This window comes from Scyliorhinus canicula, chromosome 10 (assembly GCF_902713615.1).
Source record: "Scyliorhinus canicula chromosome 10, sScyCan1.1, whole genome shotgun sequence".
NCBI lineage: Eukaryota > Metazoa > Chordata > Chondrichthyes > Carcharhiniformes > Scyliorhinidae > Scyliorhinus > Scyliorhinus canicula.
The window spans coordinates 169,089,514-169,104,973 of NC_052155.1; the positions used below are offsets into that span (position 1 = coordinate 169,089,514).

The following is a 15,460-nucleotide window of genomic DNA, read 5'->3' on the forward strand; positions in this document are numbered from 1 at the left end:
CAAGATTGAAATCAGGCTTACTCACTAATCATGACCCAGTGAATAAGATTAAATACGTTTAGTACACTCTGCATATTTCATAATGAGCTCTAGAAAATGCTTAAATCATTTATATATTAATAGAACTATCATCAACTTCAAATCTTAAAAAACAAAATAGGCATGACTCTCTCAGTCAATGTAGTGTGCAATCAGCACGCGCCTCACTTAATTTGCCCTTGCTTTACGTGCGTATCGCTTCTATCACACCGGGAGAAAACCAGACCAAATCAGCAGAATGTGACAACCCTGCGCATGGGCAACGGTCAACAAAATGTCTCATGGGCCACGCTCAGAACCTAGATGACCCACTGGCATGGGGGAATCGATTGTGTATTGCATGCACTCTATTCGCTTTTTCATGTTAAATAATTTTTTTAATTGTTTAAATCTAAAATGAAGTCTGATGATGTGATGCAGCACGGTAGCACAGTGGTTAGCACAGTTGCTTCACAGCTCCAGGGTCCAGCGTTTGCATGTCTGCGTGGGTTTCCTCCGGATACTCCGGTTTCCTCCCACAGTCCAAAAATGTGCAGGTTAGGTGGATTGGCCATGCTAAATTGCCCTTAGTGTACAAAAAAAGGTTGCGTTGGGTTACGGGGATAGGGTGGGGCGTGGCCTTAAGTGGGGTGCTCATTCCAAGGGCCGTGCAGACTCGATGGGCCGAATGGCCTCCCTTCTGCACTGTAAGTTATGTGCTCCACTGCAACTTGAATTTGGGAGAGAGCTGACTGAAGTATAGGAAATTTCCAGTAGCTAAAAAAGTAACTTGTTGTTCTGCATGATGCCAAAATGTTACCTACATCCATGCTAGTGAGATTCCTCTCAAAGAGTTTGAAATCTGGGACTGTCTGTGAGAATGACCTAAAATATAGGTCAAAGTCTGAGGTGAGAAAGATGGAGAAGACGCCCAAAACGTCACAAACACCCATCAGTCAGAGTGACCAAGAATCTCAAATAACTGTCCAGGACAGTTTTTGGTGTTGTAAAACCATTACATTGTTTAGCTATAGTTTAATTCAGTGCTTATTTCAGGAAGCGTGTTAGGTGCCATCGGTTGAACTGTTTTGCCTTTTGCTTTTCATAGAACGGAGAGAAAACAAAAGCTGACCTTTTTGTGTTCTTTTGTGCTTCATTTGTTAGTCTGTTTTCAAGACGTCTCCTCTCCTGGGCTGCTTTCTTTTCGGTCTGCCTTTGGGTGTCATCAGCATCATGTGTTATGGAATCTGGACTGCCGATGGGGAATATGAACCAGAGGAGGGAGAGCTGCTTCAGAATGAAGCCATTGAGCAGGGAGATGCCGAAGCCAGTGACGAGGAAAAGGAGGAAAACCATGACAAACATCACAAAGCTGATAACGAAGTGAAAGAAGACTCAAAAGAGCTCCAAGATGAAGAACTGGAAGAGAAAAGCATGGTAGAAAAGAAAAGGGATTAATGTGTGCTTAAATGCTGTGCTCTCTTAGGATTTCCAAATGATGGAGTGTATGTTACATTTTAACATCAGTGAAGACGGTTGGAAATATGATGCAAGTTTTTTTTTTTGTCTTCCCCCCCCCAGCTTGACCTGCACTCTATATAGAGGCTACCTGGGCGAGAAGATTTTTGAATGATCATGTAAATTACATTATGTTCCTTAGATGCGGAGAGTCACAGTGGAACCTCTGTTATCTGCCATAATGGAATGAGTCCTGGTTGACCGTGAATATTGGTGGAGAATCCCCAGGATTCGGTCTTCTGGGTATAATATCCCAAGGCGCAGGACAAAGGTCAGTAAAGGTAATAACAGGCTGTGCAGTGAGGTGATATCTGACACAAGGCTTTATCTAGCAAACAAAATCTGGCAGATGGTAAGAGTTCCACTGTGGGCTTGAAGCAGGTGTGATGGTTTATGAGGTTGTGGGAAGAGAGAGTTCCCATTAGGAGCATATTTTCTTTTGTGCATTATTCCACCAATCTTTCCCTCCCCATCCCCACCTCCAACAAAAAGCAAAACAGCTAACGAGAAACATTATGCCTTATCATTCTGGGCATTTGGCTGTTTTTGTAAATAGAAAATGAGTCACTGTGGTAGAAAGTGCAGACTACTCACTAATCCTTCGGGTATAATTGAGAATTTGTTTTCTTCACTGCTGTTTGCTTTTGATTATAAAGAACTGGATTGATTGACATTTTATTACCTGAGCCAGAGACACCTAAAGTTTTGAAAAATGCATGCCTGTTTTTTTATTTCTTCAAAGAACATACAGTCCCTTCAAGGGACCACCTTCACATTATTCATTTTACTACTAAAAGGATGACTCCAGTATCTGTATTCTTGATGTGTGAACCAAGAATGGAAACCAAACTGTGATTATTTTGTAACTTTGTGTTTGATAGTTATGCATCTGAAATCAAATTGTACTACTATGGCTTTGCAATAAATGTAAACAAGTTGTTGACATCTAATGAAATTAACCTGAAAGCTACTGCTTCAGCAGCTGCTGCTTAAAAATTTCCTTGTGATAACCGTGATAGGAAGTGCACTGCTCGTAAAGAAACAGCTAATAATAGTTCAGGGTAAACGGCCAATATTTTCGATTTAAATTCAGTCGGGTCTTCCACCCTTCTTAATTTTTTTTTTAAAGCAATGGAAGCAGGTTTAGAGACATTTTTATCCAGCCATGTTACTTCTATCCAATACTGAAGTAAATAGAATATCTCCCAACGAGTGCTACATCTTAACTTGGTAGTTAACTATGTTATTTAGTTGCTGTAGACCACCCGACAAGGATCTCCAAAGAAGTACCCATAGAGACCTACCTTATGTCAGCATACGTATCAACACTTCCTCCTTAACATCGGATGTCGAAGGTGCAGCATTATTCGGGGTCCAAACGCTACCTTGCACAAGCGACATCTAATGTCAGTGCCATACATCTTTATCAGAATCCTCTGCAAACTTAAGTATCGCAGTGCAGTTAACGTTGGTATCTATGGGGCTGTACCCCAATTGCAGAACAGAAGTTGGTTTTACAGCTGCATCTGTATGATAGAGATAGGACCAGCTAAGCCAATACACTTAGCAGCTACAGAATGAAAGCACTTCCTTCAAACGATGTTCAATATGTTCTTTTGTCAGATCTAATGTACACTGTTAAAGAGCTTTGCGCCTAGTTTTTAAATTAGTAACAGTTCAGATAAACCAGCTATTACCACAAACCACTAACTTCTGCAGTAGCATATCCAGCTTAATGCACAAATTGTGATCTTATCAATTCACAGCAAAATTAACCAGTGTAAATTTGTAAAAATATGGACCTTGGACTTCTTTGAGTTATTGGATAAATGTGTTACATGGTGTGATATTGAGACCAGTAAACGGCACCCTTTGTTTCCAACACTGTGCTTAGTTACCCACCTCAAACAACTGTCTGCAGCAATGATGCCACTGTTAGATTCTGCATTCCTGAGCTCGAGGGGGAACTCAACAAGGTTGTCGCTCCTGATTGCTGCCCAGTGAGCCTGCTGATTTGAGAGCGGGATTGGGTTCAGCTGAAATATCATAATCCAATAGCTGGCTGATACTAGCAGCCTTGCCTCACATGTAAGAAATGGTGGTTTGGGTGAGACAACAAGACTCGAGACGCAACAGTATCTTTAAGCATTGTTCAGCGCTTTGGGGAGAGATCAAATAAGCAAAGGAAGAATGGAAACAGAAAATAGGATCAAGGATAAATGGTACCTTGCTACAAATGTAGTTTCTACTCTTCTAAAAGAATACATCTCGCCGTAATGCACTTTCGTTTTTTAGCTACTGAACTGCACTTGGAGTAAATATTTAGATTATATAGATTTCAGTCTTTAAAACTTGCAGTAAAAGGTTGGTTAATAATGCGGAACTAAAAGCAGAATGTGATTAATCTGCAAGTGGTTGTTCCTTGCCACATATAATGTAACAAGTGGTCCATGTGAAACCTTGGTTTTCTTTCAATGCTCAACAGGCAACACAATATTAATCATAAGAATGGAACCAGTTTTAATTTATGAATTTTATAGTAAGATATTAAAACTGTTAATGACTGCATAAAGCAGTCAAAAGATAAAACTACTCTTTGAATTATAATGTGCCTCTCAGTGGGATAACTTTCATTATAATGTATAGAATCACTTTTTTAATGTTGCTCAAGTGAAATGAAAATCGCTTATCGTCACAAGTAGACTTCAAATGAAGTTACTGTGAAAAGCCCCTAGTCGCCGCATTCCGGCACCTGTTCAGGGAGACTGGTACGGGAACAGGTGCCAGAATGTGGCGACTAGGGGTTGTGTAAAGGGGAATACGGAATATAGGCCAAAAAAACGATTACTGAATGACAATCATGCTTCTCTGCTCTCCATTTCAAGCCTTTTTCAATAAATCGATCTACGCCATATCTTTTATTTTAATCTGACAAAAATGTTTCAATTCTGCTGCAATATAGCAAGCCTATGAATCGCCTTGAACTCAAACTAGAAGGCTCCAGTTATCAGCACCCATGACGTGTTTGGACAAATTAATTTAACATAGAATTTACAATGGAACAAGAATATTCATGTTCTCGCGACATTGACTGCATAACCTCAAATAAATGATATTGTACCTGGCAGTGACTCTGGAAATGGAGAACTGCACATTTTTGAATAACCTTTATTTCCACTTCATTTGTCTGTGTGATTAGTCCTGATTGGATCTAGATGCCTAGACCAGGTTTCTTGATTGAATGCTGATCGAGTAACTGAATTCCACTTTTTGTAGTACAGAGGTTATTCCTTGCAAATTTGCTGTCAAAACCACTTACTGGTGTACTAACTCATTTTATTATGCTGGAGTATGCATTTAGCTTTGTTTTATGGGCAATGATAGTTTGTTTTATATAAATTAAAGTTAAGAAAATCCTTGCTTGGTATTTTTCCTTAATTGTTCAAAAAATGTCTCCATTTGATATTTAACATTTACAGAACAAAGCTTGCAATTAAACATGCTGTTAATTTGCTATAAATCAGACCTTGTGAACAGATTATTTATTGCAAGGGGAGGAAAGAGGACAAGTTTGCAGTTTTTCAAGATTTTGATACGATTTCCATGGGAATAACCAAATCTATGCAATCGCCCCCATCCCCTCCCCCATGAAGAAATTACAGTACCGACAAGTTTCCAGATGAATTCACAGGGAGGTGCAACTTTAACTGAAATGGTAAATTTCACTTTAAATAGTTGATACAATAAAGATACATCAGCACTTCCATCAGTCCCTGCACAAAACAATCTCGGTCTTTCCAACCCGGTCTCTGGTACATAGGGGCCGGGATTCTCCGATCCCATGCAGCGTTGGAGAATCGCTGGGGGAGCGAGAATCTCCGGCAACCGGAGAATCGGTGGCAATCCCATCCACGGGGTCGCCGGCCGGGGGCCGTTGAACGCGCGCCCATCCCCCGGTGATTCGACGGGCCGAGTGCTGCCGGTGTGGGTCATATCCAGCGGGACCTCGGAGTTTTGGCTGCGGGGGCCGTCCTGGTGGGGGGGGCGGGGGGATCTCCACGGTGGCCAGGCCCGCAATCGGGGCCTACAGGTTGGCAGGCAAACTAATTCCGGGGGGGGGGGGGGGGGCTTATGTTTCTTCATTCCGGGGCTTTGCCATATTGCCCAGGAGACGGCAACGCATGTGCAGACCAGCGCTGGCATTCAAGCAGCGGACACCATCCAGCGTCGTACTAGCCCCCTAGGAAGGAGTGAATGCCTGGGCCTGGAGGCCCGTTGATGCTAGAGTCGCTCACGCCGCTTTTGATACGGGCATCAGAACTTGGCTGCGTTCAGTTTGGCGGGGTTCAGGCAGTATCTGACAGTATCTCTCAGTTGCTCATCCAATTGATATGACCCTCAAGACACGTTCACCAGCAGCTGTATTCCATCTGAAGTCCCCTGATACGGTTGACACCAGCAAGGCGCCCATCTGTGGACACTCTTTCCCTCCCAATTACATAGCTTTTCAAAGTTAATTTTCAACCAACCAACTTGACAATACCCAATTCATGATCTCATCCTGTGATGCAAAGTCTCGGATCTTCTGCGTGTCTGAACAGCATGCAAACCGTCATTGCTGTATCAAAAGGTCAGAAGACAAAACCATTATGACATTCACTACTGTAATTAAAGGACACTTAGCCTAACCTAATGAGACACATAGACATGCAGGTTGTGCCATAGCCTCTCAAAATCCAACCGTGTGTGATCATGCATATCTCCACTGTGACGTAAGGCTTGATTGATATTGAGATTTGATGCAGACCAATGAGCTAAATTCAGTTTCACACGAATACTGGCATCACTTGTGAAGCTGTAGTGCAATGTCAGGATAGTCGATCTTCACACCAAACCATAATTCTGTCACAGGAACACTGGAAAATTATTTTGTAAAAAGCAATCACGTGAAATTTCAATACGCCGTTCAATTTCAGTTGCTGGCAAATCGAACTTCTCAGGCTGACATTGGGCGCGGTTTCAGACCCAAGAAAACATTGTCGTATCCAAATCAAGGAAAAATTATGCAAAGTGTTTGGGCAGCCTGGTGGCGCAGTGAGTTAGCCCTGTTGCCTCACGGCGCAGAGGTCCCAGGTTCCATCGCGTCTCTGGGTCAGTGTCCATGTGGAGTTTGCACATTCTCCCCATGTCTGTATGGGTCTCGCCCCCACAACCCAAAGATGTGCAGGCTAGGCGGATTGGCCACACTAAATTGCCACTTAATTGGAAAAAATGAATTGGGTACTCTAAATTTGTTTTAAAAAAGAAAGAAAAAGGATGCAAAGTGTTTCTCTAGGCGGGTATGGTCATCAGAAGAATGGACGCTGTTCAATAGCCTTGTCAGAGTTAAACTTGGAATGTAGAGAGCAAGAGTCTTAGTTCAAGTTCAGGACATTACTCTTCCAAAATTCAATTCTCTTCATGCGTGCTGGTGAGTTGATCACTCGGTGCCATTTCCTTGCATTTTTGCATTCAGTTCATTTAGTTTTTTTAAATAGAAAGGAGGTACATTGTTTTGGTCACAGAGAAAATCAATGAATTCCCTTTTTTGGCACTTGATTGCAAATTCATTCCCTCAGTTTCAAACTCCTTTCCAGTACCATCCTCTCAACAGCAAGCGGGCCTCAGTGTGAAACAGCACTGCATCATGATCAGGTCCCAGCTCTGCAAGATTTGAAGCAGACACGCACAAAGTGGGTGAGGTTTAATGTAGTTAGCTCCTAGGTCTGTGCTCAGTTCTCTTGCTGTTCATTGATCCCAAAGAGTCCAAATAGCAGGTGGAGCGATTGTTGCACCAAGACATGAAGGTCAGACTGCCATGGAACAACAGTACACAATTCGACCTGGCAAACCCAGAGAATACTTTTGTCCGCCATGTAGCTCACTGAATATTCCCTGTGCCATTTCATATTCAGAAAAAAACTTCACAGTGTTGTTTGAGAGAGGTGCTTTTTCAAGTTTTGCCTGTGCCTCCCCCAAACATTATTTTAGATTATTATTTTGTTATTGAGTGTTACGGATGCCTGGTCAGCTCACAGCAGTGGCTAAGATTCTAGACCAGAGCCGCAACCAAGCTTTCAAAGCGTGCAGAAAGATCAATTCGTTCCAGGGGTGATAATCTTAGAAATAGGGCTTGGTTATTTTATAAACAAACTTTATTAAAACGAAACAATATTTAAACTTTCAAACTTTAATCCTAACAATAACAGATTACATGTAGTTTCTTAACTGTAACACACCAGTTCCATTAAACAGCAGTTTACACGGACAGCTCTCACTCCACTTAGGCAGTCAAATGCAATACTTGCATTTATGAAACAATCTTTCTTCTGTTCGGGAAATTCTTTCAGAACGCTTTTCCAAGCCTGCCTCTGCAACTTTCAAGACCTCTCTCGGTCACATTCCAAAGGCTTCTCTCTGTACTTGTTCAAAACAGGATTCTTTCTCTTTCAGCTCTGCACAGCCCTTTAAACAAAGTTTCTCTTCTGGGGTACTCCGATTTGAACCCATCATCGTTATCTTGACTGTTTGATTGTCCACTCACATGTATACAAGAGAACAGCCATGATATTGATATGCAACTAACCTCCTGTTGACGGACAAAGAGGCCATCAGACTCTGTAATGGGCTAATAGTTTAGCTGGGGATGGTTTAGCACACTGGGCTAAATCGCTGGCTTTTAAGGCAGGCCAGCAGCACGGTTCAATTCCCGTACCAGCCTCCCCGTACAGGTGCCGAAATGTGGTGACTAGGGGTTTTTCCACAGTAACTTCATTGAAGCCTACTCGTGACAATAAGCGATTTTCTTTTTTTTAGTTGGTCAGACAGAAGTATCCCAAAGGACAATGGATCTTGAGTGACTCACCCTTGCTGAATTGGGCCGTCCTGCGTATTCCTACTAACAAGTTTAAGTTTGAATGGGGCAATGTAACTCATGCCAGAGGTGGGCATATCCCTCTGAGTCTGTGCTAGCAGTTTTTTATCCTTCAGTCTGTTTAATCCATAAATTGCCTGCTCCATCTTCGATCTAATTTCTGGACTCTAATATCTCCCTTACATAACGAGGGATGAATGAACAAGTCGTAGGATTAACTTTTTACAAAAAATGAAACATATGTTCACAAGAAAATATTAACTATATTACTCTGCTCCTTCACTCCCACCACACCTTCACAGATACACACACATCTATAAGGATTACACATCTTATACTCAAAAGGTTCCCAGTAAGTACAAAGTACATGTAAACCAATAGGCTAACTGGTCAGACATACCACACTCTAAAACCACGTGACATACCACCCAATATAACGTCTGTGAATTTGTCAACAAATCTCTTTCCCCCCCCCCCCCCCCCCCCCCCCACCTCTCTAAATGTTACTCACACTGAGAACCAACTGGTCTCACTAGTACTCTTTTTTTAAAATAAATTTAGTGTACCCAATCATTTTTCCAATTAAGGGGCAATTTAGCGTGGCCAATCCACCTAGCTTGCACGTTTTTGGATTGTGGGGGCGAAACCCACGCAGACACGGGGAGAATGTGCAGTCTCACTAGTACTCTGACTTCCACACGAGTGTTTCCAAACTCCATTCTCGAAAAATCACGCCTTAGAATCTTCTCCCAATACTTTCCCTGATGCTTTCACTGCGGATTCACTTCCAGGATTTCAATTTCTCCTTTCAGCATTCCCCTGCCTTGAATTGCTACATGCATTCGAGCTTCCACACAATCTCAGGTACGCAGCAATGCCACCAGAACATTACCGCTTAACAGACTGCATTAAGATTTCACCAAACTTTTGACTTACCTCAGGTCTGGCTTCTCACTTTAAATCTGATTCTTATAGCTGTCTCTTTAACTCTGAGCACTTTCTTTGCTTTTTACTTTAACTTGCCCCAACAAGACCTTGTTCAACTTCTTGTTCTTTGTTACTTTAACTTAACTGTCTTCCTGAGACATACCTTTTGTCCCAACTCCCTGGTTCCTGGACTTTGTTTTGTTCTCTTGGCAAGTCTGCTTTTCCCAGCTTTCTGGTCCAGTCCAGTTTAAAACTAAACTAAAGTTCTTTCGAACCTATGGTGGCCCCTGGTTGCCGAGCAACAGTATAGTCTTTCTTTATACTTTGTTCCTTTCACATCATGACCCATTTAATTACAATACAGTAACCAAAACCTACAGTCATGCAAGCACCTATATTCATGATGAAGATAACTAAAGTTTCAACCTTTACACAAAATTAAACTCGCATAAAGCTAAACTTTATTTCTAATACCCACAAATAGAAATATAGTTGTAAGTAATCTATATTTTGTTTCAGGTGTTCAATGAAAATTGCAACTGTGAATCAAATGTCCCATATATGTAAATCGATAATTGGTTTTACTGTCCATTCCTAATTACCATTGAGAAGGTGGTGGTGAGCTGCTTTCTTGAACGGTTGCAGTCCATGTGGTGTAGGTAGAGCCACAGTAGGCAGAGAAGTGGGGCTAATTCCATTTTACCTGCAAAATTATATTTCTGCACTCCAGATGCTTAACCATAACTTTGACTGAAAAGCCAGATACCTCTGACCTGGACTGAAACAATTTCCATACCTGCAACATTCCAATCATCACCATAAAGGACTAAAGTAGTCTTGATTTTCTCAAATTTCTATTTTCTTATGTGTGTTTCTCCGTGAATGGGTTTGTTACGTACGTATGGGCGTGATATGAGAAATAAATGTTTATCCTCTTTTTTTTTTATATAAGCCGAGCAGAACGTCCGCTTTTTGTGTGTCCGTTCTTTGCAGTCACAGCATTCAAAGGATGCACTTCCCTTCAAAATAAAAAATCTTGTTGCAGTCAGTCGGGAGGTGGGAGAAATTCCACATCTCCCATTTCCGTAACTTTGGTGTTTATTATCGAGCCAAGGTATTTGAAATTATCTACTGCCTCTATCTCGGTGCTTCTAACCTTGAATTTTTCATTGCCATTTACGGCCTTAATGTTGGCGGAAATTTATACACCGGTTGTGCTGGGCAAGACTGCTTCACGCTGGTCTTTGTATCCCAAACCGATTTGCCCTGGCCTGTCCTTGTGGATTAATTAGGTGCTTCAAAGTGTTTTCTATCACAAGCCAGTTTCTGCCATGTCACAACAGTATTGCTGTTTCCATTGTCCAGACAGTGGGTTAACAGCTGAGCAATTTGCCACACAATGGAGAATATGTTATAGTCCATCAACATTATGGACATGAATCGCTCTTAAAATAAGATTCCAACTTGGTCTTTGCCTAATTTATGTATAATCCAGATAACTGTCTTTTGGTTGTGCTTGACCTGGTATCCAGCTCTTCCTTTGTTCGGGCTGTGACTGGTGCTGTTTGCATGCCAGAGATTCCATATGCCAAGACCTTCCATGATACAGCCACATCACTCTGGTAATTCCTCCCGCTTCCTCATTATGTTCTCTCCCTCAGCGTTAAACAACATGAATGGCAGAAGATACCCCTTCCTGATTCCTTCTCAAACTGAAATTGCTTTCTGTCCATCACCAACTTTGACTCCAGAAGCTTTTCTCTACATCTCTAGTATTTTCCGCATATACAGAAAGAATAGGAGTATTGAGGGGTATTATGTGTACGTGGAAATATACAAAGCATTAGAATCTGTATTTGGAGGAAGGGTTCGCCAGTCTGGAGGAGCTAAGGGAGGGTGAAGCTGCCGAGGGGGGGTGAGTTCAGGTATCTGCAGGTTAGGGACTTTGCACGAAAGGTCTGGTGGGGGTTCCCTAGGTTGCCAGGATACACCCTGCTGGAGCGACTGCTGCTTCCAGATATGGAAGGGGAGTAAAGAATTGGGGATATATACAAGTGGCTGGGGAAGCAGGGAGGTGAGTGGGTGGGGAAGATCAAGGAGAAATGAGAAGCGGTGTTGGGAGGGGAAATCAATTGGGGAGTATGGAGTGTGGCAGTGCTTAGGGTAAACGGGACCTCCTCTTGTGCAAGGATAAGCCTGATACAGTTTAATGTGGTGCACAGGATGCATATAACTCGGGTGAGAATGAGTGGCTTCTTTCAGGGGGTAGCAGATGAGTGTGAGAGGTATGGACGGGGGCCAGAGAATCACACGCACACGTTTTGAGGTTGCGAAAAATTGGGAAGATTCTGGGCGGGAGTTCTCACGGTCTTAGCCAGGATAGTGGCGAAGAAGGTGGACCCAGACCATATGGTGGCAATATTTGGGGTTTCAGAGAAGCCGGAACTCATGGAGAGGAGGAAGGCCGATGTCATGGCCTTCACCTCTCGGATTGCACAGCGGCAAATTTTGCTGAAGTGGCAGTCGGCATCGCCGTTGGGGGGTAGGGGCTTGGTTGGGTGGCCAGTACGACTTCCTTAGAGAAGATAAAATGGGAGTTCAGGGGGGTTTGAGGAAAAGTGGCCAATTTTTGTGACCGTATTTGAGGGGCTGTTCATCGCGGTGAAAAAGGGGGAAAATCTGTACAGACTGTATAGTTGATTGTTTAGTAGCTGTAACGTGTTTTGATACATTTGTTAATAAAATACTTTTTTTTTTAAAGAAATAAAAGCAACCAGCAATTAGAATTGAAGAATATGATCATATAGTGCTGTTAGAAACTTTGGTTGAGATTCGGAATTAATATTTGCTGCTGTAAATATTTCAGGAGATAGATGTAGAAACAAATGAAGGAGTGATGACTTAATAAAGGCACAGTACACCCACAGGACAGATAATCTTTAATCGGTGGTGCTCAGACAATGTCTCTGGCTAGTTAAGTAATGGTTCCATTCTCACGTTGTGAGTACATTATGGGCCACCAAGTAATGCAAAGGAAATTTGAGGAAGAGAGTTGCAGGCAACTGAAGATTTGGAGTGGTAAGTTACAATATTGGGAGACTGAAACTATCTTAAATTGCACTGGGGGGAAACAATTGCCTGTGCTTCAAGTGAAGGGGGGTATTATTTCCTTAATCAGTTTAATGTAGGCTCTGCTATCTTGCAGCTCATATAGAGCTAGTCAGCACAGCTTTGAGTAAGCTGTACCCAATGCCTCTAATACAAAAGTAAAATACTGTGGATGCTGTATATTTGAAATAAAAGCAGAAAATGCTGGAAATACTCAGCAGGTTAGGCAGCATCCACGATGGCGTGTTCTGCAGTGATGGCGAGGGCGGGGGGGGGGGCGGAGGGGGGCTGCAGCTCGTCAGTGCAGGGATCTTCTGGTCCTGCTGTTGTCACAGGGCTTCAGTTGAATGAACCGCTCACTGCTGCAAAATCCATGGCGGGGGTGCAGGATCGATGGCACCGTAAGATCCCACCAGCGTGGACGGGCATAATATCCCACCTAACGTTTCAGGACCATGGCCAGAATTTTCCGTATATAATTCAGCCATTTGCCCGACCCGGGAGCTCATAAAACAGTGTGAGAAGACTTCGTGGACGTGTCCTGACATCATCACGCCATCGCGCAAATTTTGTCCGATGAGCACGTGCGCAAGACGGAAGCACACCTGCTGACAAGAAGCCAAGTTAAATTAATAAAACAGCAATTGACTGGGATTTGATGTGGCCAATCTGCCTTTACTGTTGGCAGGCAAGCCAATTGGCCAGGCGGCCTTAAGTTTAAGCTGCAACCTCGATCCAGACGGGTTGAAAGTTTAGGGCTCAAATAGATTTAACAAATGTGCCTGAGGCCTATGTGTGATTGTGCTGCCCAGACACTCGTGGCACAGCTTATAACATTGATATATATTTTTCACGGGTCAGCAGCTACATGGGACAGCTTCGCAGTGGTTGTCCCCCTGAGGGAGCACATTGGAAACACCAGCCCGCACACATCTTGCCCAATAGCGTCAGCCTTTCACAGAATGCGTGACATGCTAGATGGCCATTAGTTGGCCGCCTCCGGGCCTGCCAAGTGCACCCGTGGGTGAAACATTCAGGCCAATGTTTTGGTCATCCACGCGAAATATTAACTCTGTTTATCTCCACAGATGCCGCCTGACCTGATGAGTATTTCCAGCATTTCCTGTCTTTTTGTCCCCAATGTCTGCTCATGTGAAATATTACTCCGAACTGCCTGTGCGACCTTGGCTTTGTGGGGAGGACAGTCCAACAAAGATGCAAGAAATCTAATGAAGATATTTAAAAAGCGGCTACATATAAGCACATTATTTCCTTCCTAATAAAGATTCTGAATTATTTTTTGTCAAGTTTTGGGCTGGAGGGGTAGGGTGGTAGGTAAAGAGAAAGGTGGCAGAGAAGGGGTAAGAGATGAAATAAAAAGCACCAGGCAAAAATTTTAAAAATGGAAAAGAAATGCAGAGGCACCCAGCAGATCCTGTAGGCATGTACCATGCCCGGCAGCACAAGACGAGATCAGGCTCGACACTTGAGTAATCTTCAGGACCTGATGGCACGCAAGAGACACCACAGTTTGCAGAAGGCAAATCCACACATCAGATATGACGGTTCACATTTGCTTGCCACAAAGCGTTACCTACCAACCTGTTCCACATTTACTCCTTGCTGGTTCCGCTTCTTTCACTGCACGTCATGCATACTAGCTCCTTATGCCATCCAGTACAATAGAAAATCACTCATCTTCCAAGGGCTCACACTTCAAATTGTTAGAAATGCTAGCTGCGTTAGTAGTCATTCACCAGCTCACAGTTTATGCAAATCAATTACTGCACTCCTCTCTCCTCCCAACATTCAGATTATTTCTGTGCTTGTCCGGGCTGGCATGTCAGAGGGACACATTTCCTGACATACCTACTTACGTGGATAACTAAGGATGAGTGTTTACAACCTTTCGCATCTAGAGGCAGCACCCCCTCTGATCACGGCTCCTACTTACCCTCATCCTCAAATTCCTGAGGATAGGAATTCCTAGAAGGATAGTCATTGTCCTCTGAATCTTGTTGATGACCTACAATCTGCCAATTCCCAAGATCACTAATTCTCTGTAATTCAGTTGTGGCATCCTCTTCTCTGTTCATTTTCCACATAGCATTCGACATGCTTCCGTTTTTCTCTGGCTCATCTATATTAATGGGTAGCATGGTGGTTAGCACAATTGCTTCACAGCTCCAGGGTCCCAGGTTCGATTCCCAGCTTGGGTCACTGTCTGTGCGGAGTCTGCACGTTCTCCCAGTGTGTGCGTCGATTTCCTCCAGGTGCTCCGGTTTCCTCCCACAGTCCAAAGATGTGCAGGTTAGGTGGATTGGCCATGCTAAATTGCACTTAATGTCCAAAATTGCCCTTAGTGTTGGGTGGGGTTACTAGGTTATGGGGATAGGGTGGAAGTGTGAACTTGGATAGGGTGTTCTTTCAAAGAGCTGGTGCAGACTTGATGGGCCGAATGGCCTCCTTTTGCACTGTAAATTCTATGATTCTTGGGTTTCTACTTCTACCTGCCCCAATGCAAGATTATTTAAGTGATTTCTTTGCCAACAAATCATTCCTGTTCCTCATCTACATGCTAACCCAAGCAACAGCAAGGTACAGAGTGACAGTGAGTGACTGAGCCCTTTGTCTCCACTAGAACCTTTAATTTGAATCATTGTGCTGACTGACTACATGGACAAGCTAGAACTTCCCCTGTGCGACCAGCAATGAGTGTGACCTCAACAGAGTGCGGGCATTTGGCGAAGAGGAGCGGGAGTTTTCCCAACTTTTTCACCCTGTCAGAGTTGGTTTCTGCTCTGCTATCGGGGAAGAAGTGAGCTGTTGGTGATTATCGGGTAAGTAATCATCTATTTTTCTGGTGTTTAAAATAATACTGGAATTTGTGAAAAGAAAATAAATACTTCAATAAAACAATTAAGCAATTCATTAAAGCTCATGGGTATGGCAGGACAGGTGATGCGTCAGGACTGC

General features: G+C 43.1%; 1 protein-coding gene and 1 long non-coding RNA gene across 3 annotated transcripts in view; one reads left to right on the top strand and one right to left on the bottom strand.

Annotated features, from left to right (window-relative positions):
* Positions 1-3,041, bottom strand: part of LOC119972760 — a 27,310-nt gene extending 24,269 nt beyond the window's left edge. Inside the window, exon 1 of the long non-coding RNA XR_005462149.1 lies at positions 2,841-3,041. This is a non-coding gene — a long non-coding RNA (uncharacterized LOC119972760). The remainder of the gene's footprint in view (positions 1-2,840) is intronic.
* LOC119972758 (protein disulfide-isomerase TMX3-like) overlaps positions 1-4,952 on the top strand; it is a 161,682-nt gene extending 156,730 nt beyond the window's left edge. Inside the window, exon 16 of one of the 2 annotated variants that reach the window (XM_038810082.1) lies at positions 1,183-4,952. In XM_038810082.1, coding sequence (XP_038666010.1) covers positions 1,183-1,476 — 294 coding nt within the window. In that variant the 3' untranslated portion in view covers positions 1,477-4,952. The remainder of the gene's footprint in view (positions 1-1,182) is intronic. The other variant, XM_038810084.1, reaches the window with a different exon arrangement.
* The last annotated feature ends 10,508 nt before the right edge of the window (positions 4,953-15,460 follow it).